Source organism: Trichosurus vulpecula, chromosome 2, assembly GCF_011100635.1.
Source record: "Trichosurus vulpecula isolate mTriVul1 chromosome 2, mTriVul1.pri, whole genome shotgun sequence".
NCBI lineage: Eukaryota > Metazoa > Chordata > Mammalia > Diprotodontia > Phalangeridae > Trichosurus > Trichosurus vulpecula.
Window position 1 is genome coordinate 301,990,049 of NC_050574.1, and position 21,870 is coordinate 302,011,918.

General features: G+C 37.7%; 1 protein-coding gene across 1 annotated transcript in view; it reads left to right on the forward strand.

Moving 5' to 3' along the window:
• Positions 1 to 21,870, forward strand: part of EPB41L5 (erythrocyte membrane protein band 4.1 like 5) — a 118,805-nt gene that overhangs the window by 89,908 nt on the left and 7,027 nt on the right. Inside the window, exons 17-22 of the mRNA XM_036743521.1 lie at positions 6,763 to 6,923; positions 8,774 to 8,871; positions 9,990 to 10,118; positions 10,945 to 11,006; positions 15,500 to 15,593; positions 20,948 to 21,022. Coding sequence (XP_036599416.1) covers positions 6,763 to 6,923; positions 8,774 to 8,871; positions 9,990 to 10,118; positions 10,945 to 11,006; positions 15,500 to 15,593; positions 20,948 to 21,022 — 619 coding nt within the window. The remainder of the gene's footprint in view (positions 1 to 6,762; positions 6,924 to 8,773; positions 8,872 to 9,989; positions 10,119 to 10,944; positions 11,007 to 15,499; positions 15,594 to 20,947; positions 21,023 to 21,870) is intronic.

Below are 21,870 nucleotides of genomic sequence, written 5' to 3' on the forward strand. Positions count from 1 at the left end.
ACACTGGAAGGCCCTTCACAGGACCTTCTTGACGAGTTCTCCTTCCCAGTGTACCCAGGCTTTTCTTCCTGTGTTGGCTTGGGTCAGGAAAATAACTCATGACTTGTGATTTTTTCTTTGTATTTCTTGATCAGGACTTTGATGCTTTTCACATCTTAGTGGAATAGTTTTGTAAGAGTGTATGGAGGTTGCTATATTGTACTACCTCCTACTTAGCAGTTTTGGCTAGTCTTTCAGATTTCTATTTTGGGCAAAGTACTGGGGGTTGTAAAAACAAAATTAAAAGGTCTTTCCCCTCAAGGAGCTTACATTCTGTTGTGGTGATACAACACATACACTCTCATGTAAGTGTGAGATTATTTTTGGAGGAATAATTCAAAAAAGTTTTCAGATAGAAGGTGGCACCCGAGCTGAACTGTGTAGAGCATTAGAGGTTCTATAAGAAACAGAGGTGAGGAAGGAGTGCATTCCATCCATGGCTGACTTGTGCAAAGGCATGAAGAAGATAAGAGATGGAATGTTCACTTGGGGGAATAGCTTGTAGTTCAGTTTGATTAAAACATAAAGTTCATGGAAGCGTATGAAATGTTAGGCTGAGTTCCTATTTTATCCTAGAGACAATAGGAAACCACTGAAAATTCTTGAGCTGGGGAATGATATTGTCAGACTTGGCTTTTAGGAAGAGTAGTTTGCCAGTTTTAGCAAGGATGGTTTGGAGACAGGAGAGACGAAAAGCAGAAAGGGCTATTATAATAGTCCAGGTGAGAGATGATGAGGGACCTGTTTGAGTGAGAGAAGGAATGGATTTGAGAGATTTTGTGTAGATAGAATCAACTGGTCTTGGCAAGTGACTGGGGAATTGAGGAAAATGAAGGGATAATTCTGAGTGTGCAAATACAACAAAAACAAGGTAACTGAAAGTATGGCGCCCTCAGCAAAATTTTGCAGGAAGGCTAGTTTTAGGGGGGAAGATAAAAGTTCTAATATGGACATGTTGAGTATGTGGTTCCTATGGGTTATCCAAGTGCTGGTAAACAGTAAGTATTTGACTTGGAGACTCCAGTTTAGGAGAGAGATTATGTCTGGATATAAATTGGTTTGGGAGTCATCAATTTGGAGGTGATAACTGAATCCATTGGAACCTAATGAGATTACCAAAAGAGAAAATAAAATGTTCCTCACATTCATCACCCCCTCGAGCACCCCCCCCCACACACACACAGACATAAAAAAGAGGACCCAGGACAGAACCTTGGAAGATTTCTGTATTCCCCTCTTAGGGGGAAGATAGATAAGATGATCTCACAAAGGAGATTAAGAACTGATCAGACTGGAATGAGGAAGAGTTGGGCTGTGAGTGAGAAAGTTAATAGTGCCATGTTGCTGGGACGGCTAGTAGGAGGCCTGAGAAGAGACCATTGGAGGTTGGTTAGAGGGAAGCTAGATAGCTGGAGTTAAGGATTTGGGAGGGGATGAAAATAGAATTTTAGACATTCATTAGTATCCAGGTATCTTCTCAGACAAAGCAAAGTCTAAGATCCCTTTCCAAGCTTGAGGCAGTTTTGAAAATAGCCTCCCTCTGTGGAAGCATGTTTCTATACACCAAACTACCAATATGTTTACATTTTTGGAATCAACCAGCTGATTCTAAGTCCATCAAGTAACTTCTTTAATTCTCCTTAGTACTTTTAATTTTGAATTAAAGCACCAGATAGAGCCTTTGCATGTACACAAAAAGAGGATTATTTAAGAACCCATGAATAGCTCTATTCCATACTGCTTATTTAAAAAAAAAAGATAGAATTCAATCTGTTACTTGGACGACTGCTTGTGTTTTAAAAAAAATGTTTCAATGATCTTTTTTTTGGAGTAGGAGTACCAGTCAGTCAACAAGCATTTATTAAGCATCTACTGTGTGCCAGGTACTGTGCTAAGGCCTGGGGACAAAGAAAGGCAAAAAATGATCCCTGCTTTCAAAGACCTCACAATTTAATCGGAGACTTGGATTCCCACCAGTTAAGAAACAGGAAAAAAATAAAACACTTTGTAGCAAACTCTTCCTCTAATAAGGAAACATTATTAAGGAAAACAAATCCACACCGTGGTCACGTCCAAAAATGTATATCTCCTCTATCTTGAATCCACCTGGCCTTTTTCTCTGTTACAAATATGCTTCAACATAGGTCTTTTGGAAATATGGTTGGTCATTGCTTTTACATTGTTGTTTTCATGTTTTCTCTCTTCTTAGAGCTCCTTGAAAAGAGGAATTATCATTGGCCTTTCTTTGTATCCCCAGAGCTTAGTTCAGTGTCTAGCACATAGTAGGAGCTTAATAAATGCTTATTGACTAAACAGAGTTCTTAAGTCTTTTAGTTTTTTTTTTTTTTTACAGTATTGTTATTGTACAAATTTTTCTCCTGGTTCTGAAAGGACATTTGTTTCTTCTCCCCCATTAGATTGTTAGCTCTTTATTATCCTATATTTCTTCCATTTGCTCAAATAAATTTCCTGTTCTAGGTTTCTCAGAATTCCTGTATTTGTTTCCTATTTGGCTCTGGTCTTTTCATCAGAATTGCTTAAAAGATTCTATTTTAAGTTGGATGATACTCAGCTTTACTGGGACAGTTATCCTTGGTTATAACCCTATATTCTTTTCCTTTGGAATATTGTATTCCAAGATTTCTTGTTTATTATTTTAAAAAATTGCTTTTTTTATATGAGCAAAAATCTACCTTCTCCCCATCCTCTCCTCCACTCCAGTTGAGAACGAAAGAAAAACCTATATATAGTCAAGCAAAAAGAATTTCTTCACTGACCAGTTAGTTCCTCTCTCCCACCCCCAAATATGTCTCATTCTGAATCCATCATCTCTAAAAAGAAGTAGATATCCTATTTCATCATTAGTCCTCTGGAGTTACAGTTGGTCATTACACTGATCAGAATTCCTAATTCTTTCAAGGTTGTGTTATTGTTGTAGAAATTGTTCTGCTTTTGTTCACTGCATAATTTCATACAAGTCTTCCTAGATTTCTCAGAAACCATCCCTTTCAAAATTTCTTGCAACCCACAATAGTATTCCATCACATTTACATACTATGATTTATTCAGGCATTTCCCAGTTTATGGGGACCCCCTCAGATTCTTTGCCCCCTTAAAAAGAGCTGTAAATATTTTTATCCTTAGAAGTTTACTCAGGACTAATGCCTCCCCTAATTTGCTCTCTAATTTCCTCTCTTCCCCTTTCTCTTCCATTTGTTGAGTGAAATATTTTTCTGAACCTCACTTTGTGATGCTTTCTTTGTTTTACTTCTGTTTCCACTTTAAATGCCTGAATTGGAGCTTCCTGGTTTTTGTTGGTTTGTTTGCCCCTGGAGAGTGGGGAAGATAGCTACTTAAGTACCTGCTTAGTCATGAATGGATTGCTACCTCTATTGGTAGAGGAAAGTGCCTATGCTGATGAAATCACAGACATTTTTAAAATTGTAACTCATTTATTGTGGCTTAAAGCAGTTTTACTAATCCTGTGAGGTAAGTAATACAAATAGTAGCAGTATTTTATTATGTAATTAGATACTCTTTGAGTAATACAGGCACTGAAGAAGTCTTCAGTGAAAGAGAGTTGAGATACCCCAAAAGTTAGCAAAGAAGACCCTGTGACCTTTGTATGTCATCTCAAGGGCCCTTCAGTTGAATGATGAAACCAGGAATGTGCAGTTTAAGAGTTGTCCAGATAGGTCATTGCCTGGTCCAGATTCCAAAAGGGGATTACATAGTAGAGCTAGAGTGGCTGTTGATTTTGAGAACTTTATCAGCTGGATTTTCAGAGCAATCATTCTTCTTGGTGTTCTGTTGCTATCAACTAGCAAGATCAGTGAAGCAGTTGGGTCCTATTTTTTTTTTCCTTTCAAGATGCATAAAGCCTTGTTGAAAGTTCATACTTTACTTTCTGTTTCATCTCCCTCTTCTCTCAGCTGCTTCCGTGCTGCTGCTTTCCTCTTGGGTTCCCCTGGGACTTTGAGAGCTTGGGAATAGATTGTATTAGAATTCTTCTTGGGGTAACAAGAAGTGAATAAAGTAAGTTCTCAGATCTCTTGCCCTTTTAATGTCTCAGCCCCCGGCAAACATTCAAAGTTCCACTCTTCACATAGGCTTGGAATATGATAGAGTTCACATTGCTATTAGGGCCTGAAGACTAATTACTTGACAAGGTGATTCGAGTTCATAGGATTGTGGGATTTTAGAATTGAAGGGAACCTACAGGTCATCTAGTCCAGCTCTTTGTTTTCTAAATGAGGAAATTAGGACCATAACCATTAATTGACTTATGCAAGGCCATACAGCTAAATATTGAATGACCCAATACTGGGTTGGATCTTCTATCTTTTCACTCACAATCCAGTGCTCTTTTCCACTCTACTTCCCTTTCAACAACGATGGGCCTAAATGGGGGTGGAGGGTGGAGGGTAGAGCGTGGGGAACAGGTTTTATCTAACTTTTAATGATATCTCGTTTTCAAATCAGTTTCATTTTCACATATATCTGAGCTCCTTCCTTTTGAGCCATCCCTATAACAATGTTTTAAAAGGGAGGGTAAAAGCAATTCATCAAAACCAAAGCTAAGATTATGTCTGACAGTATATGCAATATTTCACAAACATCGTCCATGTTTCTGCAGAAGAGGGTGGAGTGGAGTGTACATTTTCTGAACTCTAGGTCCAATCTTGGTCATTATAATTATATAGCATTCAGTTTCTCTGTTTGTTTTTTTTTTTTTTTTGGTATTTCTGTTTCAAACAATCAGTAATCATTTGTTAAGCATCTTCTGTGTGCCAGACGCTACTAAGTACTGTGGGTACAAAAATACAAAAGATAGTCCCTGACCTCCAGAAGCAGGGGAGTCTATATGCAAACAAACACAGCAAAGCACTATAAATAGGAAATAATTAGGAGGGAAAGCTCTGGTATTAAGAAGGGTTAGGGAAGACTTCCTGTAGAAAGTGAGATTGTAGTTGAGACTTAACAGAAGCCAGGGAGGTCAGTGCATTCCAGCCAGAGAAAATCCCCAGAGCCTAGAGATGGTTGTTTGGTTGTCGTCCTTTGTTCTTGAAGAGGACCAAAGTGACATCACTATGCTAGAGTCAAGTTGCAACATGTATGACTGTGGCTGATCAGACCAATACAAGCTCAGAATGTTGTACTGCTATAGGTTGGGCACAAATAGTCCATGTGAATATTTGGGGGTCAGTTCTCCAAATTTGTGCGTCTTGCATTTCTTTTGAGCTACTTCAATTCGGCTTTGCTCATAGAGCACTGCACCTTCTCTCATGAGGGTATGCCATGCTTGAGCGGTCCTGTGCCAGTGTTTCCAATGTCACATAATCAATTCCATCAAGTTTTTAAGAGAGACCTTGAGAATGTCCTTGTATTGCTTCTTCTGACCACCATGTGAGCGTTTTCCCTGTGTCAATTAAAATAGTCTTTTTGGCAAGCATACATTTGGCATTCGAACAACGTGGCTAACCCATCAGAGTTGCTCTTTCTGCAGTAAAGAATGCCAAGAGATGGAGTGTTTTGTTCACGGAATAGCCCCAAGGCCAGTGTCATTGGATCAGAGTACATGTTGGGGAGCAAGGTATAAGAAGACTGGAAAGGTAGGAGGAGGCTAGGTTATGAAGGGCTCTGAGTGCCAAACAGAGCATTTTGTATTTGTTCCTGGAGGCAATAGGAAGCCTCTGGAATTTATTGAATAGTAGAAAGGTGGGGGTGAGATGTTTGGATCAAAGTTTTAGCAAAATCACTTTGGTGGCTGAATAGAGGATGGATTGGAGTGGGAAGAGACTTGAGGTAGGTAGACCCATCAGGGTATTGCAGTAATCCAGATGTGAAGTGATGAAGGCCTGCAGTGGAGTGGCGGCAGTATCAGAGGGGAGAGAAGGGATAATATTCAAGAGGTTTATGTTGTGAATATTGTTTTAATGATACTGTTTACTTCATTCTGCATGATTTCATGTCTTCTTACACTTATCTAGATTCTATTTTAATCTAGTTAGTTATGCTAAACTAGATCTAGTTTATTATGCTGAAGTAAGATTCCATTAGAGTCTTGTACCACTGTTTGTTGAACCATTCTCCTATCAATGGACATCTACTTAGTTTACAATTCTTTGTCACCACAAAAAATGTTGCTATGAATATTTCGGCTTATATGGGATCTTTCTGTCTTCTACCTCTTTGGGGGAACATATGCCCGGTTGTGGCATCTCTAGGTCAAATGGTGGATGCTTTTGTTAATTTCTTAGCTTCATTACAACTTGCTTTCCAGAACGGTTAAACCAATTCATAGATCCATCGATGGTGTATCCAGCAAGCCCACATTTTGATGGTGCTTTCTTTCTTTAGTTTTTCATCGCAAAATATCTGAGATACACTGCGTTTTTATTTTAAGAATTTGGTGCTATGCAACCAAAATGAATTACCTTCTGCAGTAACAACATTTTCAAAATAGAAGTTAGTGGAAAAATGCTGCCAAGTATTTTTTGGGTTAAAAGTCTTGTGCTTTGAGTGACTGTCAAAGTATTCAAACTAGAATTCCTTTTTTTAAAATCACTTACTCTTTTTAAAACAAGATGATAACAAAGCCAAAAGAGCCTCTGTACCCTGATAAACAGCTAATATTTGTTAATGTTTTAAATACTTTTTCGAGAAATTTCTTGTTCCCAGTTAGTAGTAGCACATCAAACTATCTCCTTGCCGTCATTGCAGCTTTCCTCTGACTGATTTACTAGACAACACAGATTTGTTAGAAACAGCTGATGAGGAGGCCAAGGGAGTGCCTGGAACCCTGGAAATATCTGTGGCTCCTGAGGAAGTCATAATGGCTGCTACTGAGGCTGGTCTCAAGGAAGCTAATGTTGAGTCCATTGGTAAGTAACTATTCTTTGTTTATAAAAAATAGCTGTCATAAATGTTTTCGTACATGTCTTTTTTCCTCTTTGATCTCTTTGGGGTATAGGCCTAGGACTGGTATTACTGGGTCAAAGGGTATACACACAGTTGAGTAATTTTTTGAGCATAGTTCCAAATTGCTTTTCAGAATGGCTAGAACTCATTAGATCTCAAAGTTGACCAAAAAGAAAAATGACAAATGTTGAAGGGGAGCTGGGAAAACAGGCACATTAATGCCTTCTGAGTGGAATTGTGAATTAATTGGTGTAGACATTCTGGTGTTTTCCAAGAACCCCCTCCCATATTTGTTACCATTGAAAATCCTAAAAATCATTAAATATTTTCAGATTTTTCAGATTGCATCATTCAATTTTAGGTTAGTATGATATGAAGGCTTCCCAGGAAGTAGCATTGAAAGGAGCAGGAGTCAATTTCCATGCTACACAGAAACTTTTCAAGACAAATTTCATTAATGCTCTTTTAAAAAACACTCATTTCTAAGTCCTCCTTTTCTCCTCATCAGTAAAATCCTTTTGTAACAAATAAGTACTTCTAAGCAAAATAAATGAACAGCCAGAGCTGAAAATGTGTGCTTCACCTCCTCCCCCACCCCCATACCTACTGTCTACAACTTTTGCCAGTTCACTTCACTGATTGGTTGGGTTAAAGCTACAAATTGCACAGACAATCTCTAAGAATAAATTTTCCATCTCTGATGAAAATATGACATCTGTGTCAGCCTGGTTACTTCTTTGATAATCACATTTAATTTGTGTGAATAAGCCAAGGCCAGGGAAGCCAACATTAACTTTGACTAACAAATTTTCCACTTTTGAAGTAATTGCCATGTTTTACAAGAGAAAGATTATGAAAACATAGTACCCAGTCACTGTTTAGATACTTCTTCTACTGTCATTATCCTTGGTTATTTAGAAACTACATAGAAGAACCAGATAAGCTGCATGGTACTGCCCCCTTCTGTCTCCATTTCTTATGACCAGGGCCTGCTCTGTCAGTTAAGAAGAATTTATGAAGCACTTACTATTGTGTACCAGGTACTGTGCTAAGAACTGGGCGCACAAAGAGTGGCAAATATAGTCCCTTCCCTCGAGGAGCTCACATTGTAACGGGGAAGGAAACTGCAAACACCATAAGCTTTGTACAAACAAGTTTTATACAAAGAAGAAACTAGATTGCAACCTGGAGAGTAAGGGGATTCTTGCATTAGATGAAAAGTCGGGCTACATTCTCTCCCATTCTAATGGACAAAATCATAATTGTAGTTTCAAAAATTCATAGAATTATAATTTTGTATATTTGTTAGTGGAAGGGTGAGAGAGTCACTTAAAGCAACCATCCAAAGATTGTCCTCCAAAACATTTTTTAAATGAATAATAGGCAGACAAAAGATAAGTTTACCTGCCTGGTTTCACAAGTTAACATTGCAAGTAAGTATTCATTGAATGAATCACTCTCAACCTGTTATCTGCAAAAGAATGGTAGTGTAGCACCTTCCTCACAGAATTTTTGTGGGAATCAAGCGTATGTAAAGCATTTTGCAAACCTTGAAGCACAATATAGAGGGCTATCATGATTATTTATCCTTGTCAACATATTTCTTTCTCCAATGGTCGGCCCTCAAATATCAAGATAATGGAAAGTAACATTCTAAATGAAAAGAAAATCTATTTACCCCATGACAATAGGGTAGTTATCTTTAATTGAAGATATCTGGTAGTTGGAAAGGAGCAATTTAAAATTAATCCCTCCCACAGCTGTGGCAGCCTGGCTTGCTCATGGAGTTGTATTGCCAACTTTTTCTCCCTAGAATTCAAGGATGCCTCCGTGAAGCTCAAACTGCTTGAGATTGAGAACTGTTCTTCATCATCTCCTAAACCCAATGTCAACATTAATGTGAACAAACAGGTACTCAAGATTCATTTTTGTGCATTTGTGCATTTTCTACAACTTCTTGGGACTTTTCTCTCTCCAGCATAATGCTTTACATTTTTCCTCAGCTGGGAAATCTGTGTAAACACTGAGCTTTTGGAGAGCTGCTTCATATTTCTTTCATCGTGTTAAAGAAGAGGGTGAAATTTGGGGCTGTTTTTGAAAGAGAAGAGAAGATTTATCTAGGAAAATTAAGAAAAAGTAGAACTGGCGTCCAGTAGGACCCAATTTCCTTTTCTTCCTTGCACTAGAACCTGGTCCAAACCTTCCTTCCACTACCTCTTCACTTTCTTACATTCCTGACCATATACTGATTCATCCTTTCTTCTGCCTGTGGGAAACAAATATCTCTCCACTCTGACCCTTGGTCTACTTCCCCCTTCCCAGAAGTAGCAGGCCGCTGATGTGAGGCAAACATTCCTAGATCCTGTGGTTGATCTTTTAGCTTTATCCTCAGGGCCACTAGTTCTTTCCATCTACCCTCATTCTGTCTCTCCTACATGTATTGCTTTCTCCAATTAGGAGTGTAAGCTACTTGAGAACAAGGACTATCTCTTTCTATTTGTGTCTACCATGATGTATTCTTAAGAAAGCCAGTAAGGTCCTTGTGATCATTGTCTCCATGTGCCAGCCATTCTAAAATTCTCCTATGGATCAAAGTCCAACCCTCTGATATATAGAACCAAGACAATACATGGTGGCTCAATACAAGCTAGTTCTCTCCTCAGTAGAGCTTCTGGCATCTAATGCTACTTTGTCCCATCTCATGTTCTATGATTAACAAACATCTCTTCTTTTAGTCTTCTTATTCCATTGAATCCTTGTTTGCTTAAGGGAAAAAAATACCTTTTTTGGGTGATTTAGTCAATCTTTCTGAAGGCAAAAAATTATACAAGCTTGTCTCCAGGGTACTCTTTGTATGATAAATAGTTTGGAACTTCTGGGAGTCAAGTACACCACAAAAAAAGGCATAGCCACTTAATGTGCCTGATTATCAGTCTTCCATGCCTGAACTTTCATAAATCTAACTTTCATGACTGTCTAGAATGAGGTATTCTTTGTCAGGGATACTAACATATGTTCTTGATTTCTAGGAAGAAGTTGTGAAACTGACAGAGAAATGTCTTAATAATGTCATTGAGAGTCCTGGATTATCTTCCTTGAGGATTCCTCCAGACATCAAGAGCAATATCCTGAAGGCTCAAGTGGAAGCAGTTCATAAAGTAAGAAGGAATCCTCACTTGAATGGCTTTGGAGTGTGGGCAGCTTTTCCTGTGTGGTTTTGTTGTGTTATGGATGAAATCAATAACTCATCAAAGTTTACCTTAAATTGTCATCTATCCATGCTACTCTACCAAACATTCTTCTGTTCCTTACACCTTCCTCAATGTCCTTGTCTTTTTCATGGATTGCATACATGGATTGGTCACAATCTGTATCCTTGTAAGGAATTCCCAACTTGTTGAAATCACAGATCTACTGGAGTTTTTTTTCATACCATGTCCTTGACATCTCCCCTTTCCTACCAAGGTGTTTCTTTTCCCTGTATTTAAATTCTGTCTCCCATAGGAGACCCATCATCTGACTAGAAAAAAAGATAGCACAAAACTTCACCATGCTCCAAAACAACCTAAAAATTGCAATTACACTGTTTAACGGCTGTTTTTAAAAAAAATCTCTTTATAAAATGAATCTTTAAAAGATGGATTGGATCATTTTGTATTTTCTAATCCTTTCCTAGTTCACTCTAACCACAAAACCAGTCATATTCTTTTTTTTTCACTTTCCTCTCTTTTCTAGCTTTAGTTTTTTCCCTTAGAGCAAAGATTTAGGAAAACTATGGTATATTTACATAGTAGCAGATTTTTTTTTCCTGCAACTTTATTTGTTACTTCATTTGGATGTGGATTGTTTGACATTAAATACTAATACTTAAGAAATAATTATCTTTTTAAAAAATAGCAGCCAAGAAATAATACTATCTTGCTTACTGGTCCTAAAAAAAACTGACTTAACCAAGATTCTTCTGATTTCTTTTTGCTTTTTTAGGTCACAAGAGAGGATGATGCATTGAGTCATAAAAACTCCAATATTCAAGATAATGTTTTCAGGTATTGTTCTGACTAAAACAGACTGTAAAACAGCTTTTCTTTTTAATTCTTGCACATTCTTCTGTGCATCCCTAATCCAGCTCATCATCGTTTCTTGCCAATTACTATTCCTCTAGAATATCTTCTACTTCTTTTCCATTCCCATAGCCACAGACTACTTAAGCTTTCTAAGATTCAGTTTATTCGTTTACAAATGGGAAGATAGTATTTTCTCTGTGGTATCTACTTCAGAAGGTTGTGGTGAGTCTCAAACAAGATGACTTCTGTGAAACGCTATAGGCAAGTGAGGGTTTGTGCTTTCCTCTTGTAAGAAATTCACAGCATGGCCCCTCCCTCTACCACTGGCTATTAACAGCTGCCTATAGTTTTTAGTCTTGGGGAACTTCTGGGGGCACTGAGTGTTAAGTGACTTACTCATGGCTACCCATGGTCAGAGACAGGACTTGAATCCAGGCCTTTTTAACTGCCCTTTTGCACTAGACCTCATTGCTTTCTCATATATGTATTATATCTTTTCTACTTGATATCCCATTTTCTTCAAACATTTTAATTGTGTCATTTTCTTGCTCTACCTTATAGATGAAATCTAAATTCTTCACCTTAGTTTTTCAGGGTGCCCTTTCCATCTTACTACTATTGTTCTTATTTTCAAACACCAGCTCTCTCTTGTAGCCAATAAACTCTTTATTCCTGTCTCCTTTTTCTTTAAACATGCTTTTTCTCCTTTCTATGATGTCATCGTCCTATTTCTTGGCCAGTTTGTGAGCTTTTCTTCTCATTTAAAACCCTGCTTAAAATTTGCCTTTTCCAGGGATGTTTTTCCTAATTAACCTCATCTATTTTCAATCACTTTTGTCAAAGCACTTAAATAATTTGCAAAATTTTATGTACAGGCCTTTGTACATTGCAGGTGCTTCAAAATTTAATATTAACTGGCTGATCAGTGTAGAATTGTAATTGTAATTGGCGGACAGTTCCAGAAAATCTACCAAACTGATAGATTTTCAACAACTAGTTTAAAATAACCTCATTTTGTGCTTTCTTTCCCCTCTCAAATAGCTGTTTTCTTGTGGCTTTTTTTTTTTTTTGCTGAGTTTGTTTTTGGGCTTTTCAGTGAGGGGCAAGGAGGGGAATATAGTCCTACTGTGTTTCTAGATCTCCCCGGAAACAATACCTTCTTCCTTTTTGTGCTTTGGGTTAAGGAAATAGCCTTTGGCATTATCACAACATAGAAAAAATCCTGGGAGATAAATGGCTGGATGAGAAGTTAAAGCACTTGCCAAGAGTTAGATCTGAAAGGAATCTTAAAGACCGTGTCTAATCTTCACTTTTATAAGTGAGGAATCTTCACCTACAGGAGTTAGATGATTTGCCCAGAGTGACCCAGCTAAGGTTTTAGGTTTTAGAGGTAACAGAGACTTTAAAGATCATCAGTCCCTTCGTTCTACAAATGAGGAAGCTTAAGGCCAGAGTGGAGAAGTCACGACATGTTTTGTGCCTAGCTTTTCTGCCTTCAGATCCATCATTCTTTCCTCTCTACCATGCTCTTACACTAAGTAGTAGAGGTGGACACTTAACCTAGGTCTTGTGACCTGCTGAGTTCGACTTTTTTCTACTGTATCGTTTTTTTTTTCTTGTTGTCTTTACATGGAAGAAGAAAATACAGCTTTTGACTAGTGAGAAGATACAATATTGCCCTGCCTAGTGTAATCAAATGAGAAAATGTTTGTAAAATACTTAGCAAATCTTAAGATGCTATACAAGTCAGTTATTTTTTTCCCATCAGAAATTATGTCTGCTCTAATCCCTTCATATCCCATTCATTTCCCCAGTCTCTAGCTTTATTTCTGGTGCTTTCCTTGGTTAGAGTATTATAAAATTTTTGCACAGTAATGTAGCATATTTGGTTTCTTGTAATTATCATACTGTGATCACTTTATAACCATGTTTTTCTCCATAATTAGATACTATGCATTGTTACGCATCTTGTGCTTTTGTTTATGAAGACTAAAACTGAGGCAAAATGCGTGCAGGTGTGTGAGTGCATGTGTGTATGTGTGTGTACTACACACAAGGGGAATCTAATAGTATCATGACATGATAGATTTGAGTTTTTAGAAACCGCCTAATCCAGGGGTTCTTAACCTTTTTTTGTGCTATGAACCTTTTCTCAGAATAATGTTTATAAAAACATTATGCATATATTTAATATTCTAATGAAAACCAATTGTATTAAAATAGAGTTATCAATACATTTTTTAAAAAATCAAGTTCATTGGCCCTGGATTTTGAACTCCTGATCTAATCCAACCTCCCTTTTTAATAAAGACAGTCAGATAAAGAGAAGTCAAAGAATTTGCCCAAGGTTACCCAGGAAGTAAATGAAAGAGCCTGACTGAGTCAGAACTCCAAATCTTGTCTTTCTTAATTGAAGGGAGTTTGATAACGGTGAAAACTCTAATATCAGATGCTTCCTTAAAACCCTTAGTCAGGTCTCTTTTGAACTCTCTTGGTCCTTCTTAATCTACCCAAGGGCTACCTAGACCTTCCTTGACCCATCTGCGTGCCCGAGGATATGCTTATCACTGCAGTAACAGAATCTCCTCTTGCTTAGACATCCAGCAACATGCACCTAAAATGTTATTGTATCAACTTTTGAATTATAATAGAATTTGTAGAATTCTTAAAAGAGTGTCTTAGGACAGGACTCCAACACCATTTAGTACACTGTTGAGTTATTATCAAAGATTGGTCACAACCTCCTTGTGATGCCAGTGCACTTCATTTTAGAGTATTAAGATACTTAAGGGTAAATTCCATGGAGCCAAAAGGAAGGGTTCCTTGGCTCTGTAGATAAGCAAAGCTGGTTACCCATGGTGTTAGCTTTCTTGACTCCTTCAGTAAGAAATTGGGTAGGAAAAGTTCAAATATTTACATTCCTAAAACCTGCAAATATGTAGGAATGTGAATACTGTTAAGAGCTGTGAGGTTTTAGTCCTTCCGTAAGAACAGCAGCTCCCTGCCCAGGAGCTAATGGTGACAATAAAAATGATATATTGACTGTCAGTGATGCTGTGGGACCACAAAAAAATGTGTGTTAGTAATAGAACTGGGAATATAGTCATTCCTCACTAATGATGCACAGTTCTTCTTTTTCTTTGATTTTGATGCTGGTTTTTGTTTAGAGTTTGCCCTTATCTCTAAATTATTCCTCCAACTTGCTTCCCAGAGGGCATAATTTATTTTTATTAGGCTGAGTTTGAACTTGTTTATGAATGTACACATTTTCACAGGAGTAGTAGGATCATTAGTTCCACGGCACCCCAGATTTCCTTCTTTTTTCCCTCTCTTTATTAACGGTATTTTATTTTTCCCCAATCTCATGTAAAAACAGTTTTTAACATTTTTTTAAATTTTGAGTTCTAAATTCTCTCCCTCCTTCCCTTGGCCCCTCCCTGAGGTTGTAAACCATCTGACATAAATTATACATGTGCAATCACGTAAAACATTTCCATTTTAGTCATTTTGTGGGAAGGAAGGAAGGGGGAAAGGAAAGAAGGAAGGGGAAAATAGTATGCTTTGGTCAGCATTCAGACTCCATCAGTTTTTTCCCTGGAGGCAGATAACACCTTTTATCATGAGTCCTTTGGGCTTTTCTTGGGTCATTGTATTGCTGAGAATAGCTAACTTATTCACAGTTGATGATCATACAGTATTGCTATCGCTGTGTATAATGCTCTCCTGGTTCTTCTCACTTCACTCTGGATCATGTTAAGTCTTCCCAGGTTTTTCTGAAATCATCCTTCTCATCATTTCTTATAGCACAGTAGTATTCCATCACAGTCATATGCTACAACTTGTTTAGTCATTCTCAGGTTTCCTTTTGAAAAATACCAGAAACCTCAAATCTTCTAATTTGGCTCTAAAAAAATCAGTACCTTCATCACATGGGAATCAGAAGCAAAGCCAGATTGGGCTCGATGAAATGGTTTTCAAGATTGTGAAGAAAATCATAGGTGGAACCTGATAGAGAGGGTGTTAGGAAATGTGGATGGCTCAAGGGACATGTTTATGGTAATCCATGTGTGACTTCCACTTTAGGTTGCCAGTACCTAGGAGAATTTAGCTTTCAGGGCATGGTTACAATTATCAATAAGGCACCCTGCTTCAATCATTGATCATCCTGGTGACTTCTCATTAGTACTCTCCATTACTTTAAGATCACCCCTAGAGCTAATCTTCATGGAATTGGTAGCCCCTGCAGGCTTCCCTAGAGCATATCTAACTGGACTAGAACCCACAGGCACTCCCAGCTGCAGTAACAGTGGGAGGAGGGTTGCATTTTGTACAAACTGATTCCAATCCATTTAATCACCCTTTTACTGCACCAATGACTTCTGTTGTACTTTATGAGTAAAGCACTTTGAGATACTGCTCTTGACTTCATGGGACCTTTGTGGCACAGTAAAGACATTTCTCTTTTTCTTTCCCAGCAATATATTAAAAGAAGACAACAAAGTTCTCAGTCCAGAAAACACAATGATTCCCACACGTCCAAATGCTGTGGAAGATAATTCTGTTCTAAAGGTAAGAGAACATTCCTAGACTCAAGGATGTATCAAATTTTAAAGCTGGAAGGGAACTTCAGATCATCTAAAGCCTCTCTTTTGGCAGATATGCAGACCAAGGCACAGAGAAATTAGGTAACTTACTACAGACTTAAAGTCCTGATCTTAGGATTTTCAGACCAGTGTAGTTCCTGTTATTCCAAGATATTTTAACCTGGTATTTGACAATCTGTTTCTTTTTAATGGGCAAGTAGGTATAGAAAATAGGGTGCTGGACCTAGAGTCAGAAAGACTCCTCTTCCTGAGTTCAAATCTGGCCTCAGGCAGTTGCTAGCCATGTGACCCTAGGCAAACCACTTAACTCTGTCTGCCTCAGTTTCCTCATCTGTAAAATGAGCTGAAAAAGGAAATGGCAAGTCACTGCAATATCTTTGCCAAGAAATGGGGTCACAAAGAGTTAGATGCAACTGAAAAGCAACTGAACAGGATCATTCTTTTTAATATATTGATATTTATAATTTAACATAATTGGTTTCCTTTGTAAGTTTAAAAACATTTGCCAGACTTCTGCAGGGGTTCATGACCCAAATCTTCTGTTTGTCCAAAGCCTATGATATAAAATTGAATCACTAAGATGAAATTTCAAAGATTTTTATTAAATCTTCATTTACCTTGGGACTCTAATTTATGCAGAATACTTCTGATCATCTGTATAACCACTTAAGAGTATTTTCAGATAGTATATTGTTTGTAGATTCCCCACAGTCCTTCTCTCCTAGCAGTTTCTTCTGTTTTCCTCTTTGAGTTTTTAGTTACCAGATCTCCTATTTGAACTTATATCTTCCTTTGTTGAATTATATACTAAGTACTAAATAAATGTGTGTTAATTGAATGAATAATGGAGGCCCCAAAGGAATTCCAAAGAGATCATCATGTCATCAGAGGTGTGAGCTCCTTGAGAACAAGGAATGCTTTTTGCCTTTCTTTCTCTCCCCAGTATTTAGCACAATGCCTGACACATGTGCTATGCTTAATAAATCCTTGTTGACTGAATTTATGATTTCAAACTCTAGTATCAAAAAGCATTTCTTAAAATCACTATGTACTGCTTAATCAAGTGCTGGGAGAGATAAAAAGTTTAGATAAAAAGAGTGAGTGATTCCTTCCCTACTGGAGATAATAGCCTAGTAGAGAAATGAAATACCTAATTATGCTCCAATATTTTGATGGATCTTTGATTTTTTTTTGATGTAAGTACCGACTGAAATGCTTCAAATTCCAGCACAGGCATTCCTTCTTATTCTGTGCTACTTTTGTCAGTGGACTCCCTGCTCATCGTACAAGGTATCTTCTGAGCCTTCTGCCATTATGTAGGTGTGACTATGGCCCTGGAGTGAGCCCATCCACTGGTTATTTCTCACTCTTGCTCAGTGATGTACTACCTTTTCTGGTAGTGCATCACTCATGATAGCTTTAAGGCCATTTCCTGTGGGAAATTTTTTGTTGGTAATGTGCTACACCATGTTCCTTTTCACCAGACTTCTGAATAACCCATAATTTTGATCTTCAGATTGTAGCATTTTATGTTTCAGTCATATAGCATAACTGGATGAATATTAGTGTTGAAAAGTTTGGTTTTTTTGTTTCAGGGAGAAGCTTGTGTTCATCAAAGCACTGTCTAATTTCCCAAACTGGTCCCAGTTCATTGTCAGTGTTAAGCATCTGTCTAAGATATGTGTACCACTGAACCAGCACTGTAGGTTATACCAGGGTTCAGCAAACTATGGCTTGAGCCACATCCAGCTTTCTGCCTGTTTTTTGTATAGCTGGAGCTAAAAATGGTTTTTTACAGTAATGGTTAAACACACAAACAGGCAGAGAGGGCTGGATTTGGACCTTCAGGCATGTAGTTGATGACATAAGTATATATATTATATATATACTTCTGTGTAGCTATATATATATATATATCTACACAACACCCTATAAGGATTTCTCTACACACATGTATTTATACATACATATACATATATCTTCAACAGCATATCAGACTATGGGTCATAGGAATCTTTCCAACTACTTGTTTTGTTTTGTTTTTCCCCATGTAGAAAGGCTAAATTTTTAAGTGATTATTGATCTCCCTTAGGATGTTTCTCAGTGTTTAGGGCTTGGGGCAATCAATGTGTCATTAATAAATAGGAACATTAGTGGACCTCACCATCTATAGGAATTCCCTTTTCCATTTGGATTCTATGCTGGATATCATTCATGACAGTGGAAAATATCATTGGCAACCGTAGTTTTGCCTGTTTTTGTGTTTTACTTAATATTAATAATTAGGAGGTCATCAAAGTTTTCGCTTTTGGCTTTCATGGAATCTTCTGTGATTTTAACATGTGAAAGAAACACTTTGCTGGAAGAGAGATGTTTTAATGTGACATTCTTCCCTGAATCAAATTCTTTTTTATAAACAACAAATTATAAACCTAGCAGGATCTTATATTCTCTGTCCGTATTAGCCAATTGTGTGACTATAAAAATATTTGCCATAGAATATAATTTATAAACCCCACCTGTTTCTTTTTCATGCTTCCTTTAAAGAATCCTTAAGGACTATGTGTGCAAATTTTTTTTCAAGGTTTTATAGAGTCGGTTAATGTTTAAAAATATCTTCCTGATCAGATCTCAGAAACCAAGAACTACAGATTTGGAAGGAATCACAGACCACCTAGTGCAACCTGTGTCTCATATCCTCTCCGTAACATGCTAAACAAGTAGTCATCCAGCCTTGACTTAAAGACCCCAAGAGAGGGCTCCTAGAATATACAGACAGGTGTGCTTTGTCTGGCCCAGCTACTTTTGTGGCTTTTGTTCATTTTACTGCTCTTTTTGCTTATTTATGCAGCACACTAGGGACGGTGCTTATTTATACATAAGTTGAAATACGATGGTTCCACTTTCATCGATGAAGAAAATAGTTTGGCATAGAAACAATGTCTCAATGCTTTTCTATATGTTCTCTCTTTGTTGTCCTTCCAGTTTCATTCTTAAGTGTCCCTAGGATCGTCTGACTTAACTTGATTTCTTGTCAAACGTTCTGTAAACTGATTTTCCCCATTGCTTCTTGCCATTTGATGAGGCAGTATTTCTCATAATCTCCAAACACTCATTCATTTATTTATTCAGTGTTCAATAAACATTAAAGTGCCTCCAACGTGCCAGCACTGGAGATACAAAAACAGTAGTTCTTGCCCTCAAGTCACTTCATTCTCCTCTATCTGATTTTATAAATGAGTTTATATTCTAAATTGATGTTGCCCTTGCCCTTGCATATCTCTCTACTTGGCAAGGATTATAGGATCATAGATTTAGAACTGAAAGGGACTCTGAGAAGTATCTGGGAAATGTGTGAAGTTAGGTTATAAAGGGTAGAAGGCAGCAGATTGCCGGGGAGTAGGAGAGAGGAAAGAAAACCAGAAAGAGGAATTTGAATTCTGTAGGAAATTTGGAACCACTGAAGATTTTTGAAGAGTGCCAAGATTAGATTTATGCCTAAGAACACAACCAAGTTATTTACTGATAGTATGAAAGATGGATTAGAGGGGCAAAATTATTAATGAAGTGACTAAAAAGTAGTTGGAGCTTTCCTGTTGGTGGAAGTGATAAAGAAGGTACTTAAAAACTGAACTTGGTCTGTAGCCTTGGGCATCATACATATTATCTGTGTGGAGTAAGTAAGAGCTCTGCCCGGGGCTGTGACAATTAATAATTGTAAAATGCTTTGCTGGTTTAAAGTCCCAAAACTTGGTCTTCAAAATGAAATGTGTTCCCTCCTCATCTCCTATTCTTAGAATCCAGTTTCCCTCAAAACTTGGCTCATACCACCTCCTATATGAGGTCGTACCTGGTTCCTGGCCCCAGCTGTTTGTAGAGGCCCCGATGCCCCCAATTTCCTTGTGTCTATTTTGTATAAGTCAACAAGCATTTATTAAGTGTGTGTGTGTGTGTGTGTGTGTGTGTGTGTGTGTGTGTGTGTGTGTGTGTAAAACCACATTTGCTTCCACCAATAGAACGTAAATTCCTTGAGAATAGGTACTGTTTCATTTCTGTCTATGTCCCCAGTATCCCATGCCTGGTGTATAGTGGTGCTTAATAGATGTTTGTTGATTAATTCTTCCATTTAAATGCAACTTCTCTCTTTTTATCTTCTGGTTTCCATTATAATAAGAATTCCAGTAGTGATAGGATTCCATTCTTCTAGTAGTATTTTGGCTTACTGGTCATTGGACAAAGTACAGCAGAGTACTAAGAGTTAAATTATCGTATATAGTATCTCAAATTTGTGATTCTAAGTATCCTCCATCCCCTTTTCTGCCTTTATCTTCATAGAATAATAATGCATGACATGTGAATTCGAGCAGTACGGAATGCAGAGCCTGAATGTCAGTGTGCTGTAATCAGCTGGGTTCTACATATAACTTAACACACGCCAGTTTGTACATTTATCCTTTGTTCTTATACAACATTCCTACCAAATTACACAGACAAACTAGAAACAGGAGTGGACTCTGAATTACCCAAGTCATTCTGTAATTGATGCTTCAGTTTTAAAGATGGTTGATAGTAGATGGTTTGTTGCTGTGGTCTCTGGGTTTCTATGGAAAAATTGAGCTAACACAGAAAAGCTCAGTGGTCATAGCCTTCTATGAGGAGACTTCCTTTTTGCCAGTTAAAAAATAAAACAAAAGGAAGAGTCAAAGAAATCAGTAAAATATACCCATGACTTTCTGGAACAGAGAAGTTGGAAAATTTCAAAGACTTTACATGGCAAGTCCTCTATACCCAAATTCTGCTTCTCATATCCTTAGATTTGGACTTCTGTATCTTCTCTTGATCAGAATCTTAATCCTGTGGTTCCCAGTACAGTGTTGTCTCCTCTGTGGTACCTAAAGATGCATGGAATAGATATCCAGTATGGTTTTACAACCAAGACACTTTTGTACCAAAACTATTGGTTCACATTGTAGTTTTGATCCAGTAGCTTTTAGGACTCTTTTCTGACCCACTACCTCCCTTCCTGATTCCTATGCCCTGGTCTCCAAAGGGTGAAACACCAAGCATAGTATTCCAAGTCACAGCAGCTGGTTTGAGAAGTTAATAATAAAAAAATTATATATCATCTAAGTTCTAGATGTGGTCTAGACTTCTCTTACTCTCCAAGTATAACAAAAGTATCCCCCTCCCCCCCAGCATAATTTAAGAATATTCATATTTCCTTAATAGGATTAACACAAACCAGCCTCGGTAATAATAATAAATTGAGGGGAAATTAGAAAGTAAATTTGTTTATAATAATTATTTTTTCTTCCATAGAGTGCCACTGATGAATTGGATGCCCTGCTCTCATCCTTAACAGAGAATCTGATTGATTTAGCTGCTGTACCTCCGGTAACTATGGTTCACAAAAATCATACAAAAGGTGGGGGAAGGGGCATCTATTTAATGGCAATGCTAGCTTTCCTCTTGTTAGCTATTTCCCAGAAAAAAATATCTAGTCAAATGTGCCAGTCAGTCAAATTGTTTTGAGTTTCTACTATTGTGTCTAAGTATCTCTGTAAGAGTGCTATAGACAGTACAGAAAAATGTAAGATACGGACCCTGTCCTCCAGTAGCTTATGCTCTAGATGAGAAAATAAAGCAAAAGAAAACTTCCTAGAGCTCCATGTGATGAGTTGGATAAGTTTTACTGACTCATGAAAGAGTGGAAAGAGTTCTGTACTTGGAGTTTAAGTTGGATTGCCACTTACTGATCACATAACTATGAACAAGTCCCTTAACCTTTTAGAAACTTAGTTTCCTAACATGTAATGTAGGACCAATATACTAATAGGACCACCTCACAGGGTAGTCATGATAAAACATTATGTAAATGTAAGATGCTTTTGTCACCAACGGTAAATGATATGAAAAACAGATCTAATGTTGACAGGTCAAGATAAAGGTGCCTCTGAGATGTTCACATGGCCATTAGACCAAGCTAAATCAAAGCTGGTCACCTTGTGCCAGAATTCTGTGACAGCCCCAGCCAACTGAAAAGGCTCTTCCTGAAGACCTTCCATGGCAGCCCAGGCCGTTTTTGGATACCCCTATTTCTTAGGAAATTTTTTCCTCCTAATTGGGAACAATATCAATTTGAGGTCAACTGGAAAGTTCTCACCATACAGTTTTAAGTCATCTCATAAATTACTAGTAATCACCCCATTTTCCTAAAGGGATGGCATAGGATCTGATGTGGA